The 25,771-nt window shown below is 45.4% G+C and overlaps 2 protein-coding genes across 3 annotated transcripts in view; one reads left to right on the top strand and one right to left on the bottom strand.

Moving 5' to 3' along the window:
* Window positions 1-444: 444 nt before the first annotated feature.
* On the bottom strand, window positions 445-19,547 carry lyrm4b (LYR motif containing 4; the record flags this gene model as incomplete). Its single annotated transcript, XM_079755069.1, has 3 exons — window positions 445-1,536; window positions 13,354-13,474; window positions 19,468-19,547. 3 exons carry the CDS (start codon window positions 19,545-19,547, stop codon window positions 1,474-1,476), a joined length of 264 nt encoding a protein of 87 aa, XP_079611195.1. The 3' UTR covers window positions 445-1,473.
* Window positions 19,548-19,789: 242 nt separating this feature from the next.
* Window positions 19,790-25,771, top strand: part of fars2 (phenylalanyl-tRNA synthetase 2, mitochondrial) — a 98,413-nt gene continuing 92,431 nt past the window's right edge. The window contains exon 1 of one of the 2 annotated variants that reach the window (XM_079754450.1): window positions 19,790-19,813. The gene's annotated coding sequence lies outside the window, so the exon portion shown is untranslated. Of the gene's footprint in view, window positions 19,814-21,249; window positions 21,375-25,771 lie in introns of those variants that run through there. The other variant, XM_079754451.1, reaches the window with a different exon arrangement.

The raw sequence follows: 25,771 nt of genomic DNA, 5'->3' as shown, positions 1-25,771 counted from the left end.
TGGTCCAACACCACCTGACGAGACCTGACACATTTAGTGACCTGTACTTCCAGGCCATCATTACACCTGTGGCGATGACAAATGGGGTCACCATCAACTGTCCAAAGGGTATATCCCGCCTTTGTTAACCAATTTGTTACTTTTCCCTTCCGGGATTAATAACATTAATAACACACTTTACTATGACAATCTTTTCTTAGGACGATATCAGAGTTGTCGATTCATAGCATTAGACTTAAACCGCTGTAAAACACAGCATACTGCCACGAATATGCACCTGCAGGACTATGGTTGGCCGAAAAGATTTGGCTTCTTCCTGGTTGTGCAGCCCAGGTATACACATTCAATGTTCAAGATTCTCAGTGTATACAAACACTTGTTAAACCATGAAGACACCATAAATGAAAGTTTCTTACACGTGTTAGTATTCCTCAGTTTATTTAAAGCACATCTTAAGTACAACAGGAGCAATGCAAACACAAGCACAGAGTTAAGACCTCGACCACCGTGCAGACTGACAGAGAGGAGAGGGCTTTAGGGTTCCACTGAGGGGACCAGTAAAGACCTTGAATTCCACCACCTAGTTTGAGCCCCACCAGCCACACACACACACACACACACACACACACACACACACACACACACACACACACACCCCTTATCGGGTAACCTCTGTGGTGAATTCAGATGTTATTTGATCTGTGTGGCGTCGATTGTGTCTATTTGCCACAAGCTTATAGGTTTTTTGTGCGTCTCTCGCGTCACAGCCAGACTCTGCAACGTTGACTTCAGCGGCAAATAAATTAATCCCAAAGTTGTGTGCGCTTGACATTTCAACATTAATTACAACTCCACCCAATGTTAGATACCCAGCGAACACGGTTTGACATGCCTGCATTTAAATACACTTTTATTGGCTATCCCTCCTCAAATTAAATCTAAAACTCATTTTGTCAACTAACAGCTTACCCATGGCTACTTGCAGATTGGTCACAATTATAAACCACTTTTGACAAGTGACCCACGACACTGTTTGAAGCAAGCAGCTTTGGTATTATTTGCAACTGCAACAGATTTGTGCATCAAGAATTTTTGGTCTTCTTTTTAGAAGAATAGTTGAGCTTCCAGCTGTGAATTAGGTCCACAATCACCAAAATCCTAATAAAAAAAATATATGTAGGTTTATATATAAACAAATATTAAGCCCTAAAAAAAAAGAAGTCCTTGGCGGTTCCTAACCCCCGCCCATCAGATGATGTCTCTCCCCTCCGTGTTGGCAGCGCGGGACAGCGCTCAGGTCAATGAAGAAGGATGGCAGGGACGCGGCGGAGGAAAAGGTCAGCGGTGCAGCTGGGTGATGTTGTCACTTCCTGTTGGTTCTCAGTGGAACTGTTTCCCAATCGCTCCTCCCTGCGAGTCCATCTTCCATCGTTTCAACCTCCTGCGTTCCCTGGACCCCGTTCATGAGGAGCTTCAGTGGGGACCTACGCCCTCTACGATGTTCCTCTGAGTCTCGTACAGCTTACCTATGGACACCTGGGGACGCAGACAGACAGAGAGAGAGAGAGAGAGACAGACAGACAGAGTGAGACACGCATGTTAACTACACATTGTGTATGGCTCAGTTGAAGTTTGTTTTCCAAACTGTAATTCCTTGGCTATAAATACTGCTATAAATGACTGCTCGTTCCTATACGGACCATATCTTTCAGGTCAATTAATCACTTCAACCTAAATAGAAGACGATGGTCGAGTCATAGATACTGATGGAGGTCAAAAAGAAGGAGGCTGTCTTGACAACGCCTTTTCAGATTGTTTTCCCATGTTTCCTTTCGCTAATAAGAGATTCTACCATATGGTAGGTATCGCAGCCTGAGACATCCCAATTAAGCTGCCATTCCAAACTGAAGCTTTCCAACAAACTGTTATTTTCCTCGTGGAAAAACAATGTACATGATAGGAGATTAGGAATAAACAGTCGAGATGCTTCAGTCTTCTGCACTGCATCACTCTGGGGGGGGGACTGAGGGAACAAACCAGCTAGGGTTGTTTCGAGGGAACTAAGAGAGGACAAGAAAGGGCAGAGAGATCTGAAGGATGGGTGAAGTCCGGGGAGATTCAGCTCCGCGACGGTGCTGCAAGGAGGAGAGACAGAGAGAAGCAGAGGTTTCAATGTGTGCAGCCAGGAAGGCTCCACACTGTGAAATGAAATGAGGCGGCTGTGTAAGAGCGAGGAAGGGACAGACACGGTTTATGTTTTACAAGCTAGAAAATGAGATGAGAGGTATATGTAATATGTGTGCTGAGAGGCAGCGAGAGCAAGAGAGCGAGGGAGGCTGTCTGCTACAACAGAAAATGCCACATACACCTGGTAGGACTTGGAACCATCCACCAACACGTGTTTGGCGGAGCTGATTTGTTTTTGTAAAATGAAAAATAAAACGCGTTTGCGATGGTGTGGCTGTGTGCGCACAATACACAGTCACAGCCATGAAGAATAAATGAAAACCCACCTGAGGGGAACTCAGACATTTCAAGGTCTGGGGCTATGTGATTTATTTACAAGCGTTCAGTTGCTCCACTGGTCCAGAATCAGTGGATATCCAGAGCTACAGGTAGGCTGTGAAGCCACCTAGGACCTCACATAGCATTACCACTTTCAAGTATTTTTTCCAAACATCAAATCTCGACATCAACACCAGAGGGCAGCACAGCACTACCGATGTCTCCGCTAAGCTTCAGCACTTTCTCTGAATCAGTTTATGCTCCATCTCTCTGCATTCTCAAATTCAGACTTTAACCAATCACAGGGACCGACACACACACACACACACACACACACACACAAACACACACACAAGTAGGTGCATCCCGGTGCATGACGCGCTCATGCTTATCGGCCAGCCCATAGCGTAGAAGGGGGGCGGATACAATAGAGGCTGAAGCATCTCTGGGCCAATCACACCACGGGAGGCTTGGCTCTCATGTAAATTGTTGCGGCGGTGGAGGCAAAGGGATGTCCTCTGTCGCGCGCGCGCTCCCCGTCTTCATTACCTAGCTCTAGCTTTTTCTGTATCCCTCCCCCCCTCTCCCTTTCTTCTCTCCCCCATGCACCCAACGACAGGCGCCTGGCTGAACCCATCACAGCAGAAACTGGACTAAACCAGCTCACCACTACTGCAAGAGAGAGAGGGAGAGAGGAGAGATATGAGAAAAGAGAGGAGATATGAGAGACAGATCGAGAGGTAGCGTGAGAGGGAGATATAAGAGAGAAGGAGATATGGGGGAGAGTGATAGATAAAGAGAGAAAGAGAAAGAAAGAAACAAATTCATGGAAAGAGAGAGAAATGGGAATATGGGAGCGAGGACATGGAAGTGGCAGGGAGAGACTTGAGCGGGGTCACCTCCAACCCTTGCCATCCCTCTCCTCCCCCAACCGCATGGGAGACAGGAAGTGAATCTCCCTCCTACAACACACACACACACACACACAGGTGCCCTGCTCCCCGGAGACCACACCTGGCCGTCCGGCCCACCGGCGTACAGAGTGCCGCGCCGCGCCGCTCTCTCACACATTTTAATTGCCCTGTCGCGCGCAGAGGAAAAAACACTTGAACCCCCCCCGCGCACGCCATCTGCACGCGTCTCACACACATCTTCCATGCGCACAACACATGTGCGTGTGTGTGTTTGTGTGTATAGATGTGTGTGTGTGTGCGTGCGTGTGCGGGTGTGTAGATGTGCGTGTAGATGTGTGTGCTTGCGTGTGTGTAGATGTGTGTGCTTGCGTGTGTGTAGATGTGTGTGCTTGCGTGTGTGCGTGTGTGTAAATTAGCGTGTGTGTGCGTGTATGTAGATGTGTGCGTGTGTGTGTGCAGATGTGTGTGTGTGCATGCGTGTGCATAGATGTGTGTTTGTGTAGCTGTGTGTGCAGATGTGTGTGCTTGCGTGTGTGTAGATGTGTGTGCGTGTGTGTAAATTAGCGTGTGTGTGTGTGTATGTAGATGTGTGCGTGTGCAGATGTGTGTGTGTGCATGCGTGTGCGTAGATGTTTTTTTTGTAGCTGTGTGTGCAGATGTGTGTTCTTGCGTGTGTGTAGATGTGTGTGCGTGTGCGTAGCTGTGTGCGTGTAATAAAGATCTCTTTGATGCCGCCTAGAATGAGAATTGGAGAACCCATTCACTGTGAAAATATATGCAAATCACGAGACCCCCTGGGAGACGTATACGGCACACACCCAAAGCTACAGATGTGCCGCGGTGTATCTGAATGTGGGTGTACACACAATGTGTTTCTATTTAGGTGTTCGCCATCGTGCATTCTGATGAGAAAAGTGTGCATGTACTTTGTGTATGTGGGGAATGATATGGAGGATGCGCGATGGTGTACGTGTCATTTATATCATGCATGCATTTCATTAGCACCATTGCTCGCCCATAGAGCCTCATTAGATATGAGAGATAAATTCGGTGTCTAGGAGTGTTGAAGTTGCTGTGTGTGTCAACATCAAGGCAGGCAGTATACCTTGGTTCTTCCTCTCCCGTCATCGCCAACTTCCTGTACAACTTTAACTCTACCTGCTGTATGGCGATCAGCTTCTCACAATTTGTGCGTGCGTGCGTGCGTGCCTGCCTGCGTGCGTGGTCTCTCGCCCCTTGCCCAATACCAATCCATTGTTGTGTGGTGTATGCGTTTATTTCGGTGTATGTAGACGTCAACAACATGAATGCATGTTCTTGTAGGCATCAGCATCTATGTCTAGGAGGGTCTGCAAAGAAGCTCTTCTTCTGCCCTTTGTGTGTGTGTGTTTCCCTAAGTTAAAATCCCCCCCCCCCCCCCCAACCCAACACTAGACACCCCCTTTATCCATTATTCAGCTCTGTTCAGCAGAGCCATGCTGGAACACTCCAGGCTGAAACACATGCCCACAAATGTGCGCACGCACACACACACATACACACACACACACACATCCACACAAATATCTTCTCCCCTTGTCAATTACTGTACACTTTTTTCCCTCTCCTTTCTCCCCCCCCCTCCCTCCTCCTGTCTAAGTCCGTCTAGCTCTTCCCCTCCCTCCATTTGTCTCATTCTCTATTCACCTTTAATTCACTTTTCCTCCTTCATCCTGGGTGTCCCGTCGGCTCTCTAAAAGGGACGTGCACAGCTTTATCTATTGACATTGCGTTAGCCACACTCTTCCTCATGTATCCTCCATGTCATTCAGAGAACAACATGGGGATCACACACACACCAGCGTGACAGACAGACTAACTCAATCATATATAACTTGGATAAAACAAATGCTAAAGAGAGATTTTGCTTAATACCCCGGGGGCGGGGCGATGCGATGAGGCCGAGCCATAAACAGTGGCATTACAGGACGAGTGTTGCTAAATGGCACATCTAATAAACTGCGCGCTGTTGGGGTTGCAATAGCTCGAACAAGATGCCGCTTAGCAGGCAGTGCCTCTTGTAAGCAGAGCACATAAAGTTCATTGCTAAAATGAACAATTCGTCAACGCAAGGCCGTGAGACCCGTTTACACATCGGAACAGGGAACACACGGGCAGGAAGTAGCGCTTTGAGTGCGAGAAAAACGCTATACAAATAACCTTCATCTCTGGGCCTTTCATACGGGATCCCGTCCTCTTAAAAGGGTTTTCCCTCTACTGTCAGGGTTCTGGGTAGCAGCTTAATGGAGGAACAAGTGCGGTAATGATCAGGGATGTTTCCATATTAACGTATCGAGTGCCAAGAAGGGCTATAAATAACACCAGAGTTAAACCTGTTTTGACATTAAAGGCCTTGCGGTACACATCCACATTGGCAGGCAGGCAGACACACCCACACAGGCGGGCAGACACACACACTTTTGCTGTAGTTTGTGCAATAGGAGCCTCCCTGTGCTGTACGAGCAAGAGAGACGTAAGAGAAGACGCTTTGAAAACAGAGAGATAACAAAGGGGGAAGCGAGAGAGAGATACCCGTCTCATTAAGAAGCCATGAAGACCTAGCTTGAGTGGTAGCTGGTTGGAGATAAATATATGGTGGGGGGGGATTGTTGCGGTATCATGGCTGTGTGTGTGTGTGTGCGTGCGCGGTCTCCCCGAGGGGGCCAGCGAGCCCATCACACAACCCTGAGAGCGATTGTGTTTCTGTGTGTGACCTAGAACTTCACCTTGGGCAGAGCACCAAACACAGACACCACCAACACTGTATCTCCACTGACGCCAAGACTGTTCCACTGCTACTTCTGCCCGCCTCTGATTGGCCGGTGATCCCCACGGACCCGCCCAATCCCCAGGCTCCCTAAACGGACACCACTGATCAATCACACCCCCTTTCAAAAAGGAGCTCACCCTCACCTATCTGGGATCCCGCCGTCCTGCACCACCTCCTACACGTCCTGCAGCAGAACTTCTGGGGGGGGGGGGGGGGGGGGGGGCAGAGAGGCGGGGCCAACCACACCCACAACCGCAAGGGGCGGAGTTACGCCTTGTGTTGTTTCGTTACGAGATATTCTGCTGAAGAATCCTCCATCGTGCTTGTGGATGAGGCTTTTCAGGAGGGGACTTTAATAAGTATTTCTACATTGGCCAGCCTAGGCGGAGCTGATTTGAAAGCTTTTCTGATTTTTTTTTCGGAGTTTATTACTGCTGGCCGAGTTTGTGTTCGCTTACAGAGCCTCCAGCAACATGATTGGTCGAAAACAAATATGAAGCCAAAGAAAGTGGACAATCCCAGATTTGAGCTTGTCTGCCATCAGACTTGACTTTATTATCATATTGAAAGTCTGATTTGTGAAAGATCACACTCTCTTATTAGAAACAATGAAAGAAGGTGTGTGGGGGGGGGGGATCTTGTGACCAGACATACCAACGTGATGCTAATTTAAGCACTCCAGTGTGCATCTCCAAGTTCCCATGTTTGTTAAGGCTGACTGTGTACCACACACGGTTCCCTCAGGTCCAGTGATGGCTCTGTTCCAACGAGAAGCATAAAGATATGAGACAGTAAGAGACTAGAACAGAGAGCAGAACAGAGAGAGAGAGAGAGATGTTGGGGGCGGGGCTATGTAAAATAACTGGCGTTGCTTGGGATGATTACAGCACTCTGTTTTTCAAATTCCAAATCAGTTTCTTTTTACACTTCAGAAGAGTCAGTTTTGGCAATCTTTCCTCAAGTGTGTTGACTCTCTCTCTCTCTCGCTCTCTCTCCCTCTCTGAAGTTCATCTATTCTCATGAGGGTAGCTCATGCAGAACAATCCAAACAATTACACAGGGGGTCCAAAAAACATTTTCAAAATGATCTCTGGCTTGAAATTACTGTTATTTATTATTCAACAAGGCACCCGCTATCAGTGAGCCAGGGTGTGACTCAGGCGATGTGTGACGCACAGACGCACGGCACCGCAACGGCCAGCGCCACTTAATGACATCCTATGCAGTCGGGTGTCATAAAGCTTCTGACGACCGGCTTCTGACGCCGGTTTTGAGAGTGATCGCATCCGGGCACCGATGTGTGACCTTTTCAGAATGGCATAGATGTTACATGCATTTAACGCACGCACGCACGCACGCACGCACACACCTTGAGGAAAAATGAGACAGCGATTTTCTTTGGAGAAAATCGATAGTGGCAGAAATCTGCTGTGAAGGACTGATGGATGGAGAGAGAAGGAATGAAGAGAGGTGCCAACATAAACAGAGAAACCTAAGCAAGGTTATCAAAGACTTTTCATTTAAAACTAATTGAGATAAAATTGGAGAGAGAGAGAGAGACAGAGAGAGAACGAGAGAGCGAGAGAGACAGGGATTGATCCAGAGTTAGTTGTGTCCGGGCTGAAGCACCCACTCCATCATGAACTCCTGGCAACCAGGCTGTCTCGCAAGCCTTCGTCCTCACTCTCTCAATTAATTTCAATTCTCTCTCTCTCTCGATCAATGTCTGCGATCGATGCATCATCGAACCCAGAGAATTGGGCGGGGGGGCTGAAAATTGTGCCAACTCGCGTCGTGTTCCAGACTCTGGGCCGACCCGGTGTGGTTTCTACATCACAAGCGTTTTGTGGCCCAACAATAAGCCCAGCGGGTCCCCAGAGACCTGCAGGGAGGCGCTTGGCTCAGGGGCCCGACCCGATAGTGCCTAACCCCGTAGGCACAAAGGACCTATGCTAAATGTCATCTCCTCACTCCATCCAGCCGATTTCCGGGCTCTCTTCCCTGTCCGGGACCGTCAGGTTCTGGTCGGTTGGTTGGTCGATGGTTTGGTCGATAAGAGCTTGTTCTCATTGGTTGGACCATCGCTGGGGTTACTTTCATAGGGGAAAAAAGTGCTTCCTAATCCTTTATGTTGAGAGGCGGGAGGAATACATGCAGACCGATGGGTTTTATTGTTGAGTGATAGGCTATATTGTGTTAGAAATAACATGAATTATGAATAAAAATGATGAATGAATGAATCCACTCTTTATGTCCACACTTCTCTTGGCTTAATACTGGTCCAGTTCTACTCCCAGTGAAAGTAAAGGGCAGGCTTTGTCAAAAACTGGGACTCACTACTCATGTCTCCCCAAACCTAGGACATAGCAGGACACACCCCATGTCTCTTCATTTATGAGCCCAAATGAAGCCGTTTGCTAGGCTGGGACGGCTTGTTTACACCTGTGAGACTTCAGGACACATTATTATTATTTTATTGGAACTGGAATCAATACAAATGTTTAGGACCTCTTTGGATTTGTACTGAAATGTGGCTTGATACCATATTCTCTCTCTCTCTCTCTCTCTCTCAGGTCCCACTTGCTTTGAATTTATCCTGTTCATTTACATTTTAATATTTAGAAAAACCTTTTATCCATAGTGACTCACAGTGAATTCAGATACAGCCATTCAGGAGCAGATAGGTGTCAGGCATCTTGCTTATGGATGCCTATAGGCTTGGGATTTAAGGGGTGACTGCTTCGAATCTCTCTACCTGTAGGCTGTAACGCTCCCTTTCACTCCATCGCAATCGTGTTTTTTTTCCACTCCCCTCTCTCCTAGCCTTCTGGGCTCCCCTCAGTCGTTTCTCTCCGTCTCCCTCTCTTCCTGTCTTACTCTCATCATTACGGTGCCAGTCAATGGATTGCATCAGAACAAGTGAGTAACAAATAGGGCTGCGCGAACACGCAAGTCCATGTGTGTATGTGCGTGCGTGAGTGTGCGCGTGCGAGTGACGTACAATTTCCCTGTGATGTAGTGCAGTCATTGCATCAGTCTCAAGTTTCTAAGAATAGACGGGAGGAGCGCAGAAGTCTTCACAGCCAACAGCAGGGAACTTGACCCAAATACGTCCTGGTACCGAGAACGCTGGCGTCCTACGAGGGCTCAGCCGTGCAACTTATGCGAGTCGTTTCCAGGGCCCCAAGGCCTGAACGATACAGACTCCGAGGCGTTCAGTTGCCAGCGATGAGTCTGTATTATTCAGCGCTATAACCGAACGCTAAAAAGAGCAAATGGGGTGTTGCCAAATGGCTCCACGATTGTGCTGATGTGCCTTCCTGTTGTGTCACCGGGCGTGAAGCAGTGGGGGACGTGCTGGTGGAAGAGGCACTCCGCCTCGGATGTCTGATGATGGGTTGAGGGGGGCGGGGGGGTGGTGGCCGGTGAACCGACCCCCCCGTCCCCGAAGTGTATGTCTGCATGTGTGTTTGCGTGACATGCACACAGACACACACACATACACACGTAGGAGATCAGTGTGTTACACATGTTTATACACATGTATGTTGTGTATTACTTCCTTGCACCGCCTGAAATACTTTACATGAGGAAGTTGGGAACCTCTTGGAAGTCAAAAGCGCAACGAACAGGAGCACGCACACACACACACACACTTTATTTGCAACCTTGCATAGCCTTGCAGCCTAGCTTACTATATTTCCTCATTAGTAAGAAAATGATGTAAATGTAAACAATGGTAGAGACGAATCTCTTTCATCAGCTGGATAATGGTTTATTTGTGTGTGTGTGTGTGTGTGTCTGTGTGTGTGTGTGTGTGTGTGTGTGCGCACGCGCGATGCTAAGCTTAGCCCACGCGAGAAAGAGACAGACAGTGGGAAATGAAGGGATTTAAAGATAAAGAGCAAGGAGTGAGAGAGAAAGAGAATGTTCCTTGTAAGCAAGAGATGAGAATAATGTGATTTAAATGATTTTATGCCACCTTTCCGCAGGTGCCATTTTTCACCAAGGCAAAAAAAAGTAGAAAAATAACCAAAATAACACAATAAGCTTAACACAACAACATCCACTGAATACCTTCGTATTCTAGGATGAATCACAACAACGCAGACAAAAACACATAACCCAATTTCGACAAAAAGAGAAAATTGCTACATATCGAAAACGCAAAACATCAGCAAGCTCTACTTCTGCTGTTGGATGGGGGGAGTGTGCCTTGCTCAAGGGATGGGCTGACATCCTATCCGTCTCATGATAACACACATACACACACACCCTGTCATTCACAAAATACCCCATTCTGTCATCAGTGTCCTGATATAGTTTTGTCAGCTATCAAAAAACAACTGAAATTTAAGGCCACCGGCATATAAGGCACATTAAGTGTCCGATGACCATGTATGTATATTTATATATCAATGTCGCTGAAGCGTGCTGTTGCTGAGGCCAAATGACGCACGTTCAGATTCTGCCGAGCCATGGCTGCGTCGGTGATGACACTTTTCTCCTCAAATCGTCACGCATAACTCACCAGCACCCAAACCAGCATTTAATCTCTGCAGAGCCATAATGGCCCACGGGTGTGACACTGCGGTGGCATGAGCAGCAGTAATAACTGAGATATGGGTTGTTGCACACGCGCACACACACACACACACACACACACACACACACACACACACACACACACAAACATCTCTTCTCCTTCACACACAAACATCTCTTCTCCCTCACACTCAAACACCATGTCTCCCTCCTCAAATTGTCCCTGGTCATTCTTTACTTCCCTCACTAACTCTCCTATTCCCCCACTCCATCACGCCGCCTCTCCACCTCTTCTCATTTCTCTGAGATCCTGCCCCTCCCACCCACCTCCACCCTCACCTTTCTTCTGGTACCAGAGCACCCCCCCCCCCCCCCCTCATTAAACAACAAAATAGTTTAGTTCCCCTCTCCTGAAAAACACAGACGCAGCTCTGCGGACGCCATCCATCACCTTTACTCCTAACTGAATTAGAGAGAGCACCTGGGACTCACACACACACACACGCATGCATGCACGCATGCACGCACGCACGACCGGAAGAGGAGGGAGTCAGAAAGGAGCAGAAGGTGGGGGGGGGGGGGGGGGGGGGGAATGATCAGATCTCGTCTGTTCTCTCGGGGCGTGGCACGGATACCAGCACTCCACCAACTCATAGTTCATACAGTCAATAGACTTTCTATTGGGCCATGAGTATGTGCAATGTATCTTTACTATTGACGCAGGCAGTAGTGTCTAGTTAGCAGTAACGGCAGTTCTTTCCCAGCCGGAAGCCTCCGGGTGTGAGCTAAAGTCCACCTGTTACCTGCCGACTAGTGAATACAAAGAATGTTACTAAATCACTACAAGAGTGGATGAAAGTGCACTCAGTGTCGGATGTAAACATGACCAAATTGTCATACATCTAACAGCAGGCCAACTACCACACACAATGAGGAGACAGACCACTGTTAAGGACAACAACCCTGACCGCTTAAAGGCCTGGAGCCTTAGGACCCAGACTTTAATCTGGTGTGTATCGATGAGCTCTCAATTGTGTGAGTCTTTACTTTAATGTATGGTCTATAGTGTGTGTGTGTGTGTGTGTGTGTGTGTGTGTGTGTGTGTGTGTGTGTGTGTGTGTGTGTGTGTGTGTGTGTGTGTGTGTGGGTGTGTGGGTGTGTGTGCGCGCGCCCATGTCCATGAGTTTGTTGGAACTGCCTCATGTTCCTGCTATGATTTATCTCTCTTGGAAAGAGGCAACCATTATTTCCATGGAGCAATGGAAGAGAAAAAATAAATATATATATATATATATACACCTTCTACTTCGATTACTATTTGTTTTTGCTTGTGTATTTTCTGAAGAGAACCGTGAACATTGACTTTTCCCCCATTGCTCATTTCCTCAGTGATATTGGGAAAACAATATAGTTTGCCCATTGGGAAAAGTTGATTAGTTATTTATTTGAACTTGTCCTTGCCACCAGGTTCACATATGAACCTATAATATCAGAACATGGTTCCACTCCCCCAGGAGATGAACCAGGACGACACACGGGTCACGGAAGAGGCCGATCACAGTTCTTGACGATGTTTGGTTCTTTACTAATCACATGTTCACCTGAAAATACATCATATGATCAGTGAATGCCCCCTTTCATTTGAATGATTAAGATGTTCTTAATACTTCTGACCCAATTAGTAATCTCAGTGAATTAGCAATAAGAGAAAGAATGTCTGAATATCTGTAAATAAAAATTGCTGCCAGAGAGAGCCCATCACACTCAGTATTTGCTTTTTAATGGTCTACCCTGAAGATATTTAGAAGGAAAACAAAAAGGCAGACTTGAGTAAAGATTGGCCCAACTGACCCTAAGTGTAAAAATAAACTGAGATGAGTTCCGACACTAGACCCGGTTCCAGCCGGAATGGCCGGGAGGATGCTGTTGCAATATGGGAACAAAGTGGCCAACAGCATGGTCATTAGCCCTGTGTTGCCACGGTAATGACTGCAGGAGAGGGAGAGAGACAGAGGTGTCTGTGTTTGTGCGTGGGGTTTTCACTTGCTTGTGTACATGTGCGAACCTGCGGCCAGAATATTTATGTTTCTGTTGGTCTGTGTAGATGTGTGTGAGTTTGAGAAAACACTGGTGTGTGTGTGTGTGTGTGTGTGTGTGTGTGTGTGTGTGTGTGTGTGTGTGTGTGTGTGTGTGTGTGTGTGTGTGTGTGTGTGTGTGTGTGTGTGTGTGTGTGTGTGTGTGTGTGTGGGGGGGGGGGGGGACAGGTGGTCAGTCAGGAAGCAGGTGTTCATCTACATGTTAGTCAACCTGGTCTTGCCTCGAGAGGATGGAGGAAGACAGAAGGACAGAGAGAGAGAGAGAGACAGGAAGAGAGATGGAACGGCTTTCGAGAAGTTATACATGGGCGCAAACAGAAATTGAATTAAGGCAGTCTGCATACATCTTTCAGTCAGAGCTTGGGTCCAACAAGCCTGTGGACATGATTAACGTATCTGACGGGTAACTTTAATTGTGTGCTTGTGTGTATGCATGTGTGTATGCGTGTGTGTGTGTGTATAGGTGTGTGTGTCTGTGTTTTACCTGTCTCTTGATCAGGGCCAGTGTCTTGTGGCCTTCCTCTGCCAGCCTTGCAACCATCTTGGGATCCTCAATTTTTCTGTTGGCTCTGAACGCATCCTTTATCCTCTGCAACGCATAGGTCCTGCGCACCACAACACAACAGAGGAGGGCATGAACAATCCACTGACACTCCCAGGGAGGGACAGGGAGGGTTATGTGTCCTTTATGCCAGAACAATACAACAGAGTCTGCCGGGCATCAACCGAGATTTAAAGATCGAAGGAAATCCCAAATTCCACTACTGCTACAAGACCCTCTGGATAAGGTGAGAGAGTAAGTGCGAAAGCAATAGATATAAAAAGGTTGACCCTTGGATCAATTAAAGTCCTAAAGTCCTCAGCACCGGCTTGTGGACAGCAGCAGGCTGAACCCAGCCAAAGCCGGAGCAGGAGGGGTGAACAGAGAGAGCAGAGGTTCTTGGTCTTGCAGCCCGCGGGCCAAACGCACATCGGCACAACAACAGCTACCACACAACAAATAAAGGCTGCTCAGCCCCTCCCGGCCTCCCCGCGCAGCAGGCCTCTACTCTCCTCGACCAATCACAACTGATTTGATTACTCCTTCTCTGAGCAAAGAGAATACCCTGGTGCTGCAGGGCTGCACAGCTGCACCCAGATCAATAAACCAGTGTATTGCTGTGTGCGTGTGTGTGTGTGTGTGTGTGTCTATCTGTGCGTGTGTGGGGCGGCTAGTGTGCATGAAATAATGGACGTGGAGTCTGTGTGTGCGTGTGTGTCTATCTGTGTGTGTGTGGGGCGGGTAGTGCGCACAATATAATGGACGTGGAGTCTGTGTGTGTGCGTCTGTGTGTGTGTACAATATAATGGACGTGGAGTCTGTGTGTGTGCGTCTATCTGTGTGTGTGTGTGTACAATATAATGGATGTGGAGTCTGTGTGTGTGCGTCTATCTGTGTGTTTGTGTGTGTACAATATAATGAATGTGGAGCCTGTGTGTGTGTGTCAAATGGGTCCGATCGCAAATGTTACACACAAGTTGGATAATGTCTAGGCAAACAGCAGCTCACATGCCCACACACACACACACACACACACACACACACACACGCACGCACGCACACACACGGCGCCTCATCAAACAGAATGCGAGCCAAGATGGGATCCCAGGGGACGGCGACATGTAGACATACAGCGGGGAGAAGATGCAGCCTGCTAAGTTGAGGTTTAAACAGAGGAACGCAAACAAGCTTGGTTGTTTAGGAGCAACTGCTGAACACATAGATGTTTCTTAAAATAACTAAATACACATGTATATATCATTAAAAAAAGGTAGTCATTAACGTCCATATTGTTGTAATCTTGGAATATTCAAAACAATGCAGATACAATACATCTTGTATAGGTCACCTTCATGAATTAATATTTCGAGGGGAAGGAATCAAGTGAGATACGTTAGGACGAGGTGGCCTTAACTTGCCCATGAGGAAGTGTTGCATTTGGAGGACCATCTGGAGTTATAAAATGACGTCTGTTCCTGGTGGAATCCTCAAGTGTGTTTGCGTGCAGAGCTGCTAATGGCATGTTTTGAAACCCCCAACAGCATCCAAAATTTACATTCTTGGGCAGAGTAAAACCCCCAAAAGAAATATCGGTCCACAAAACGACTCCTCCACCTAAAGACCGGGCCACCAGAGCAGGTCATTTGAACGGCTGGAGCCCTTTCCTCTCCTGCATTAGATTGCCAGCCTTAGATAGTCCCACCATGCTAGCAGTTAGCTAGCTAGCCAGGGTTTAAATATGAAGCGCAGTAATGGACGTGGTCCCTACCTCTGAAGTCTCCCCCGCTAGAGTCTTTGTACTGTAGGCAGTATCGCGGGTCGTTTCCAAGACAAATGAAGCCTGTTTGATAGAATACATCACGCCACCACAAAGGCCCGTCTATAATAAAAGACCTCCTCTGGTATCCTCTGGGCCAGCGCCGAAAATGACTTGCGGTCTAATTTTGACACTATTCCACCTAATAGACGAGACATTAAACATGGCAGCTGATGATGTTAGGGGAATGCCTGTTGACCTTGGTGGGAGTTACCTTGGATACGGTTGTCTCCCCCTCTCGCTCTCATTTAGTTTAAGAGAGCTAATTAAAGTATGAAGGGTGGGATTTTCACAGGGCGGCTGATGGTGCAGGGTGGATGTACAGGCGGAGGCCATTAGCGGGGAGAAATGAGCTCCTGATGGGCATTAATGTGGGAGGGACGACTCAGGGAAGGAGGCAGGAGGAAAACGGATGAAGGAGGCAAGGAGGAGGGGAGATTAAGGAAAGGACGACTCAGGGAAGGAGGCAGGAGGAAAATGGACGAAGGAGGCAAGGAGTGAGGGGAGAATTAGGAAAGAACACGAGGGAAGGATTGGAAGATGGAATAAGTCCAGCGTGGAAGAGATTCCTTCTTCTGTGTCTGAGGGAAGAGACCAGAGGGGATTGTATGAGGCAAGGAGGGAAGGACGGAGGGAAGGAGTTAAGAGTAAAGGACAAGAAGAAGAGGAAGTTTTAAAAAAGGCTGTGAGAGGTAAGAGGAGGGAGAGGAGCAGGAATGATGGCAGGATCTGGAGCGGTGCAGAGAGATAATAATACCAGGATCATTAGATAAAAGGGAGACATTGATCAATTGTACAGAAAATGCAAATAAGATGAAATGGTATTAAAGGTTAAATGGGTGAGAATAAAAAACGGATACAAAACACACAAAAGAGGATATGCATGTATGATGGTCATTACTGTTGGTGTGGCGAGAACAGAATGGACCCATGTGCGATGAGGTCTACAACTAGCCCACCATTATCACAATCTCTACTTGGATACATAGATATCATATATCACCACATAAAAAGCTCAACAGTTCATGAAGCTGTACAGCTGCATTAATGTAAATGCTCCTTATAGATTCAAACAAACATCATACTTTCGATCGTCTTGGAGACAAAGCTAATAACCCACTAGTACAAGTTAGTTTGGGCTGTGATGCGCTTGAAATAGCCATTGGCTATTCACAATGACAACTTTTAGATTCAAATATTAATCATATCAATTGGGAGAGAACAACCAATGAATTACTCCCAGATGATAGCAACCGTTGGTTGTATAGCTTCAGTTCAATAAGAATCAGGAGCCCCCTGTGGGCCAGACCACCAGGTAAATATTAAACCAATCACAAGCTGACAGCATAGATGTGTTCTATAATCAGTTCTCTGAATCCCACGGCAGGAGGGCTGATGGAATTATAGACAATCCTCTGGTGTCTTTCTCTGACCATTACTGTGACCTATTCTGGCAGGAACACGCTGATAAGATTTTGGATGGAATTGGGTCAAGAGAGAGAAGCACATAGAGAGAGGCAAAGGCAGCGAGTGAGAGAAAAGAGAGAGAAAGAAAGCCCGATTAGGTGAAACGCTATATGGCTTCTTGCTGTTTGTGTGTGTGTGTGTGTGTGTGTGTGTGTGTGTGTGTGTGTATGTCTGTCTGATAGTGCCCACGCAGATTTCTTGTTTGTGTGTGTGTTTGTTGTGCTGCGTCACTGAAACTTCAGAGGGAATTCTCCATGTGTCGTGGGGGAGATGAGAGGAGCGGAGGGAAGGAGAGGAGAGAGTTCCGTGATCACTTATTCATCAGAGGGTCTTTGCAGAGCCTCAGTGCTGACAGCCTGCCTGCATGTGCACACAAAATGCACATTCAGTATTGGGGTGGTTCGGATTTGCAGTAGGAAGCTAAACTGTAAAGTATGAAGAAAAAGAAGGAAGAGGTAGAGGGAAAGAGAGGGGGAAAAAGAGAGCATATCATCTGTTTACGTTAACGGTCCATCCTGAAGAGGAAACAAAAACATGCACAATTGAGTAAGGATTTGCAAAAAGGACTCTTCTGTAGATTTTTTTTGAGAGAGAGAGAGAGAGAGAGAGAGAGAGAGAGAGAGAGAGAGAGAGAGAGAGAAGTCAGACAAGATAAAAATATGTATGAAGTTAGTTGGCTGTGTGTTGCTGTTTCGACACTTTGGCTGACCTACTTCTGCCAATTTGGCTCTCTTTCAGGAAAACTGCTTCCTGTACTGCAGTGCATCCTGCTTTCTCTCCCTCTTAGTCACTCTCTCAACACAACAGCTCTGTAGACGGGGTTCAACAGAAACCAAAAATTACAGCACTCGGCAGTGGTGCATCGTTTCCCTGCTTGTTGAGTTGACTTGCTCACCCTTTCAGAGAGTAAGGGTGAGCAAGTCAGTGTCTTTGTAAATCCTGTCTCTTGCCGAGGTCTTATCCTTATAATAACTGATATCGATTGGGCCCCACTCCCTCACTCTTCCCGCACGCACTGCCTCTCCATCTCTTAAACGCTAGCAATTGGAAAGCACCAGGCCTCTGCCGGCGAAGATTTTGTTTTTTTTGTTATACGGACTAGTAGATTAATAGAATATGTGTCTGTGGGTACGCAGTACGCACAGATACAACACTTTATACAATACAGCTATAGTCTTCAACCGAAACCCCATGGTACATCACTGATGGCCTATATTCTCCTCTTCCTCACCCAATATGTGAGTTACTCCCTCACATATTGTCTCCCTTATTCGCTCACTTTCTCACATATTCTGAATCATTGCCTCACTAACTCTGACTGACCGCAGAATAGACACACCTGTACATCCAAGGATCAGTTAAGCTAAGGGGCTTGTCAAAAGGGGTTTATCAATGGGCTTAACCCTTATCAAAAGTTTTTTCTGTTGTGCGTCAAACACGGTGTGAATGGAACTAGTAAGCAAGAGACAGGGTTGATCTTAGAAGAGTGAAATACAACAGACATGCTAACACCTCTGAGAAGTTTTATGGTTTGGTAAAAAAAAAAGAAAAAAAAGTGATGGGAAAAAGCTATAACCTAGGTTATATGAAACTTTTGACAGAAATAATGAATAAAAACACAACCAAAAGTACACTTTTTTGAGGACATTAATATCGGAACTACACAAAAGTTATTAAGAGGCGGACGGAGCATTCTGAGAAATTATAGTGAATGCATGAGAAAGACAACTTTCCTTCAAGTCGCTAAAAATACCTCAGAGAAAGGTTTATATAACCAAGCTCAGCTTCCAAACATATTACAATATCTCCAAAGTCCCAACTGCAAATCAATCGGTGTCACAAAGTGTTACTTCTAATATCATCGGGTCCAATATAAACCCTGAATAATTCCAGAATCTGTCACCACCAATTAGATGTCACAGCAGATAGAAGGGGGGGTGAAACCTCATTTAGCCTCCAACAACCAACTGATCCACACCAGTACGTAGTTATAGTTCAAGAATAAAACCTCTGAGAGCAGCAGAGAACAGACACAACCAGCAGTTTGCATGCGGCCACCTTCTTATTCACATTGAGATTGTCACCAATCCCAAAGATTCAGCAGCTCAAATGAACAAAGTAGGTTCTAGGTTGTGTTATTTAGGACAAACAAGAGAAAAGCTTAACAACAGTCTACATATAGTCTCCTCATTGAAAGCGATCTGCTCTGTCTGAGTGAGTAATGCATGTCCCCTCTCAAATCGTTGTCTGTTCGGCCAGTAGTCAATCATTGAAGAGTATTTTGTTTTAGGTTATTTTCATATTCAAATAATTGTAACGATTGTAATCGAGCACGTCATCGTTGCTGCTGCCATCTCCTTGATATGAGTGATGATAATTCATGTTACGTCAAATATTGTCATGGACACATCTGTAGAAGTTTTAAACCAGAGCAAACGCATTAGGTTAACTCACAGTCGTTGACATCAGAGGTCACAACACATTAGGCACTGGAGTGTGACGTCAGTTACCTTGCAGAACGTGATGTGATACTAAATGCTTACCAAGACAACATTGTACTTTCTGTTTAGGTGAATACATATACTCTGAGATATCTTATCTCTCAGACACTAACATTTTCCGCACACGAATCTCAGCTTTATTATGATATTACATCTGTTCACTTTAGCCAGTGGCCAAAGTAAACACAACGTCTTCGTGTACGTTTTTGTAAAAATGGCATTTGATAAAGCGTGTGTCCTTTTCATTTAGACGATTGACATGTTATAGTTTACCTGTAATTGTACGATGGGAACTGGTTACTCTCTCGCAGAAGCATTCGGTACAGAGACAGCACTTGTGTTTTCGTTGCCATGTTGCTAACAACGCTGCGACCTTCGGGTCCTGGAACAAATACAAAGCATCTCAGAGACCGCCTGTACATAAATATGTCTTCCTTTCAATGTATTTGTAGTTTATTTAAGATTTTAAATAGATATTTAACATGAAATCGCAAAATAAACAATATTTACATGATGTGATTTTTCATAGCATAGTATTCACGCGAGAAATATACTAAGATATTCATAGGCGATTATCGCGTCTTCCAAAAAACACACCAATGCTACTGTGGCACAGAAGGTGAGTTAACTCTTGTAACTGTGATTAATGTATTAACATGCGAAAGAGTTGACGTGCTATTGTATTAATTTGAGCGAGTGTCCTGTGTGGCGGGTTCGCAGGTTCAGTACAAGAGCAGTGATTCTCTGTGTCGTTGTACTCTTCTCTTGTTATTGACAAGCATGTCAGCTATGCTAGCAGAAGAAGTGACCAAACTGAGCCAATCTCTTCACCTCTTATGTGACTGTCACTGGTCGCCCGCCACACTTATACAGACACAATACTACACGCTTCGCTTTATGTTATTGCCTCCTTATTTTTCGTCATGTGTTTGTCTAGCGTCTGAGATACTCTACTTTTAGTTGCGTTCAATGTCGAGCATATTCCATGAGGTAGTAATAGGGTTTAGTATTAAATCCCTGCCTAGTTGCAAATCCCGTATGGTGTTAGCCCTACCATGAAGCAATTTGATGCTAATTAGTCATGTCAGATAAATTCTTAACCAGGGCATTCTTCTCGAAAGGGGAACGTGAAATGATCGGCAAGGAAATCAGGCAGTGACATTGTTTAGCGTTACGCTCTCTGTTATATGTTATAGATGGTGCACTGCAGTGCTTGGCAATGCACACATTAGTTCACATACCCTAAAAGGAAGGAAGGCTGCATTGTTGTCTATTTATTATTGTAGATGGTTGCCTCTTTGCATTGGAGTGATAAGGATACCTTTTGCAGTTTTTGCCCCCAGGTTGACCTTAACTCCCTCCACCTCATGCACCACATGCCTTATAAACACATGCAGAATTCATTCAGAATTGTAAATTGTCTTCAGGTATAAATTATGAAAGTGGGTGAGCTGTCTACCTTACTTTACATCAAGGTTGAATGGACTTTGCTACATAGTAATTGCTTTTTACCTTTTAATAGCTGTGATATCTAATTAATCATACCCTCTTGTGCGCAGAAAAAGAAAAAAATACTTTAGCAAGGTTAGATTAGTTAGTGATGTGATGACACGGAACAGCGGCCCCGAAGCTGTGCATCTTGTTTGCAACACTTTTAAATTTATAAGTGATGATTAAAAAAATGGTTGTTGTATACAGTTGGTCTCATACTAAGTAGCTGTTGGCATGGCAATACCATATGGGCCTGTCCTGAAGATGTACTTTTTGCTAGTAAATACTTTTATTCAAGTACGCTGTGGAAGGGAGTCTTAGTAAAGCTTTACAATCCACAGCCTGAGGCACAAAGTTATCAATGAAAATGAAACATAAACGATGGGCCATGCTGCTTCAAGACTCTTCTGTGGTTGTCCTGGGACTGTTCGCCATAATTCTCTCTGCCGCGGGGCAAGCTACCACATTGCTTTAAAGAGAAGACCAGTGATAAGTAAATACTCACAACTGTCTTCTAGTCGGATCCTGTAATTCAGTCACCCTTATATCCTGCCTAAATACGGTGGCCAACCATCCGCACCCCCACTGAGATGACCAGGAAGATTATTTTTGTACAGTGGATGTTTAGCCAGGGGGTCAAGACCACTCAGCAGTGAAAATATCATCAGACCTGGGATGCTACAGCTCAGGTGAGTGTCAGGTGACCGGTGTTAAAAGGACTGACATGCACAGTCACAAATACACATATCACTAACACACATTTGCTAAACCATGCTGATCGACACAGATTTAGAACAATCACTTACCACATCGAGCATTTTGTGTGTGTGGTGTGCATGTTAGCCGTGCTCTTTAGTAGTAGATGTGTGAAAGGTCACTTGCATATCCTGTTTGCTGATGTCCTACTGGCTTTGCGTGGAAAGGTCAACGGCACCGCTGTGTGTGTGTGTGTGTGTGTGTGTGTGTGTGTGTGTGTGTGTGTGTGCGTGTGCGTGTGTGTGTGAGACAAGTGGGCCTGCACATTCATGCAGGCACACTTGCATGTCTATGCTAATTTTGTGCGTTCTGAGAGAGAGAGAGAGAGAGAGAGAGAGATGGTTAAGAGAAGAGTTATTTCAACCATTGATTGGCATGTCTTGTTGACGTTTGCGACGCAGCTTTAGTCGGTGTGTGTTGAAATGTTCAAGTGACAAGTGGAATCCACTGATGGACGGCTGAGCATCCCAGATGGATCAATAAACAGCTTTATCCCTATGGCTCACCCCTGGCCACCAGAACCAGTCTGGACGTATATTGCCTTATTTAGATTAGTTTAAATGAGTCATACTAATATATATATATATATATATATATATATATATATATATATATATAATATAGTTAAATTATATAATAACAATAATGTTGATAATCATGATGAAGATTAGTACTGTTTTACACTCACAAAAGGCTTGACATCTAAAGTGAAATAGCACACAAACAATTTGCTGCGAGATGCGCAGAAGGTATCTGACACAGAATACACAATGAAAGTTATATATTTTCAATATTCAAAGCGCCTTTCGATTTGCAAAATTCTGCACATAAAATTAAAACAGATTAATGAAATAAAAATGGCAAGATAATTGAAGCAAGAATAAACGGAATGAAAGGATATCGTCAAAAATAAATGATTGGGGCAGCAAAACAGAAGTTGGAAATGTCAGTCCAGCCATCTACTACACCCGCTTCATGGCATTTCACATCTACGTGATAAAATGGAGGATCTGATTCGGCAAGCCTAATCTCCTCCTATAACAAGCTACACAAATAAAATAGAGGACTTCAATGAAAGTGTGTGTGGACGCACACGCTTGTGTCTGCACCAGCGAGTGTGTGTGTGCATTATGGTTTATATCTCACGTCAGGATGGTAACAAATGTCTCTTGGCAGACTTTGGAGGAAGCCATTTAGTTTTAAATTCTCTATTTGGCCGAATCGTAAAGCTGCCCCACCTGGTGTTGGACCTGAGTGTGACATGCGTAATGGTCCGTGCCAGTGGCCAAACTAAGTCCTTCTCTTTCTTTCTGTCCCTTTCTCAGAAGATTCTGGCCTTTTGCCTTAAAGCTCCAGTGTGTACGATCTAGTTGCATCTAGTGGTGAGGTTGCACAGTTCCACCAATTGAATCCCCCCTCATCATGTTCCTTGATAGAATTAGAAATTGTAATGAATTAGTTAGTCTGTAAATGTTAAATTACAGCTCATAGTTTACAAGTTAAGGCCCTGTTACATTGAATGCGATTGTTTGTTGAGATTGTTTTCCATCGTAGATAATCCTAGAGAGGGTTAAGCTTCCAGGACACTTAAAATATAAAGTGGAAAAGTCAAAGTCAAAGTCAGATTTATTGTCAACTACAACAAATGTAAAAAGACTATAGAATAATAGAATAACAGAAATTTCCTTTGTCTCTTACCCGTGGTGCATTACGTATAAAGGATAAAATGTGGTAAAATTGAATAAAATAAGATAAGTAATATTTACAATAAATAAATTCCAATTAGTCTGGAATAGTGCAAGGTAAGCATACCAATACGGTATCTATAAATAAAGTAAAAAATAAGTAAAAGGTCCGGGGACCTTGGCGGCAGATGGGAGGGGGTTTCAGAGACCAAAGTTTGTGGGGGCAGAGGCGAGGGAAGGGAGAGAGGGTAGAGAGTTGAGCTTCCAAACAGCCTGGTGGAATAAACTGCTTCCCTGTCTGGTGTAGCCGGCACGGAGGCTGCGGTACCATCTCCCAGATGGCAGTAGGCTGAAGAGGCGGTCGCTGGGTTCACCCACAATACGTGTGCGATGATTTGTCCTGGGCTTCGTCTGGCCAGTGGTTGATTTTAACATAGGCGTCCGAGAAAGGGTTACATTTCTCGGGCCCTTAAAGAAGAAAGCCAGGGTGTGCTCGGAACATCGCCCATTGTAATGCTCCTTCAAGGCAGTAAAAAAGTAACACAAATGGGTCGTAGCTATGGGGATAACACGCCCTTACTCCTGTAACTCTTAGCCCAAAACACATTTTTAAGAGGCGCTCTCTCCAGAGCAGTCCGTTCCGTTCTGTGTTTCAGTTGAAACATGGCGGGCGGTACAGCATGACTGCCTCCAAGGAGAAGACCCCACTCCCTGAGATAAAGGGTTCATTTTAAGGTAACGAAAAACGCAACCATGATAAAACAGACCTTTCTACCGAGTCCCTTCCGCCAGATGCCGCTAAATTATTCACACTGCAACTTTAAAGCAGTTGAAGGACAACAGTTAAAGGACAACATCTTCTGCCAATCAGATTAATTTAAAGTAAATTAAGTTAATCCAGTCGAAGAACAGCATCAAACAGCACACGTCTTTTCCAATGATAAAAATCCAGCAGTGCATTTACATTTGTGTTTCATGGCTTTTATAACATCCAAAAATCCAGTGCGGTTTAACGTCTAGAGGTCTTTATCACACTACTTTGAAGTTGCATTGGGCATCTTTGTCAAGTTCTGACGGGGCTACAACTGATGGTATGGCTGCCTACTGCCACTTTTGGGAGCCGTGGCTTTGTCATCATCACTACTGCCAGCCCTGCTTCACAGGATGGACAACATTTACTGGGCTTCAAGTAAGCACTACAAACAGGGGGCCTTATTAAAAAAATACAACCAGCAGCAAACACGTCCCTGAACACTGTTGTAAGTGTCCTGAATACAGACTGCACATGGGCGAATGAACTAGAAAAAATAAGTTAACTCTGCATGTCAACTGGGATTCAATCATCCATGTGATATTTGGACCAATTTGTGGCAGGCTGCAGAACTCGTAGTACAGTTAGCTCTGCCACACACACACACACACACACACCGGTTTATATTGTTAGCCCCTTGTTCAGAATCAGTATGTTCCCTTTCTTACTTCTAAGTTCTGCCTCATGCTAACTTTAATCAGGTCTGTAAACCTGATTAATCAGGGATTTGAGCCATGGTCATAAGGCACTGAGCTGTATGGGGAGTTGAACTGAAATTAAAATGGTTTGCCCAGGGCAAAGACACATTTCTCTGAAACTGATAGACCAAATCCCAGTGATTACAGAATTGATAATACAGAATATATACAAGCAACATATTTCATATGTCATCACAAAAATGTCATCAACCTGATGATTCGATTCATTTATTTGATTATTTTGGTGTAATATTATCCTAGAGAACACTCATATGGCAGAAACTGAAATAGTGTTTTTCTCTTATATCTTTGGTGGACAAACCCCCCGCGCCTTGTGAGTCCCTACAACACTTTTGGCAGTGTTTACTGCCCTACTCCCAAGACACGGAGCTAGTGATTTGTAGAGCCACTTTGCCACACAGCAAACTGTTATTTATTTTGTCAATCTTTCCATCGCACTCCCTCTTGCTCATTCTTTTAGTTTTTCTGATCATGTCTTTCTTCTCCTCTCTCTCTCACTCAGTCAGTCGCTCACTCACTCCCATTTTGTCTCACTCTCTCACTCTCTGTCTCTCTAGCGGTCTCTCTATCTTCCCCTTTTTCACCCACTTTCCTCTCCCAGCCTGTCTCCCTCCTCTCTCCCTTCCACCTATTCATGTAACAACCCGTCTATCCCACAATCAGTCCATCCATAATATATATATATTCCACGTCAGACCCACTGCGTTGACTTCTGCCTGTTCACTTCACTGCCTGTTGTGTTCAACATAGTTTGTCTATTGCCCAATTATTCACTATTGTCATGCAGGCCATTACCGCCACTTATTTTTCTCACCATTACAATTGCCGGCAGGTGCTTTTAACCTTTTTGAACCCCCCCCTCCCCCCGACTTTCTGTCGCTGTCCGCCCATCAAGGGTTGTGTAACCTATAGCCATTGGTTTTGCCCTCACGCCAAATTGCTATCATTGTGACTACATGCCAACCCCCCTCCCACCCAACCCCAGGGAGCCCTGTGAAAAAACCCCTCTTATTAGAGGTGCCTGTGGTGGCTACCATGGCGACAGTGCTGGTCCCGTCCTCACCATCAAGGATGAAGTCAGCGCCAGGAGATCTGTCGTTACGCTGGACTCTCTG

The sequence above is a fragment of the Pollachius pollachius genome (genome assembly GCF_949987615.1).
Source record: "Pollachius pollachius genome assembly, chromosome: 17".
NCBI lineage: Eukaryota > Metazoa > Chordata > Actinopteri > Gadiformes > Gadidae > Pollachius > Pollachius pollachius.
Note: the sequence above shows the minus strand (reverse complement) of the source record. Positions and strands in the feature narration are given on the sequence as shown.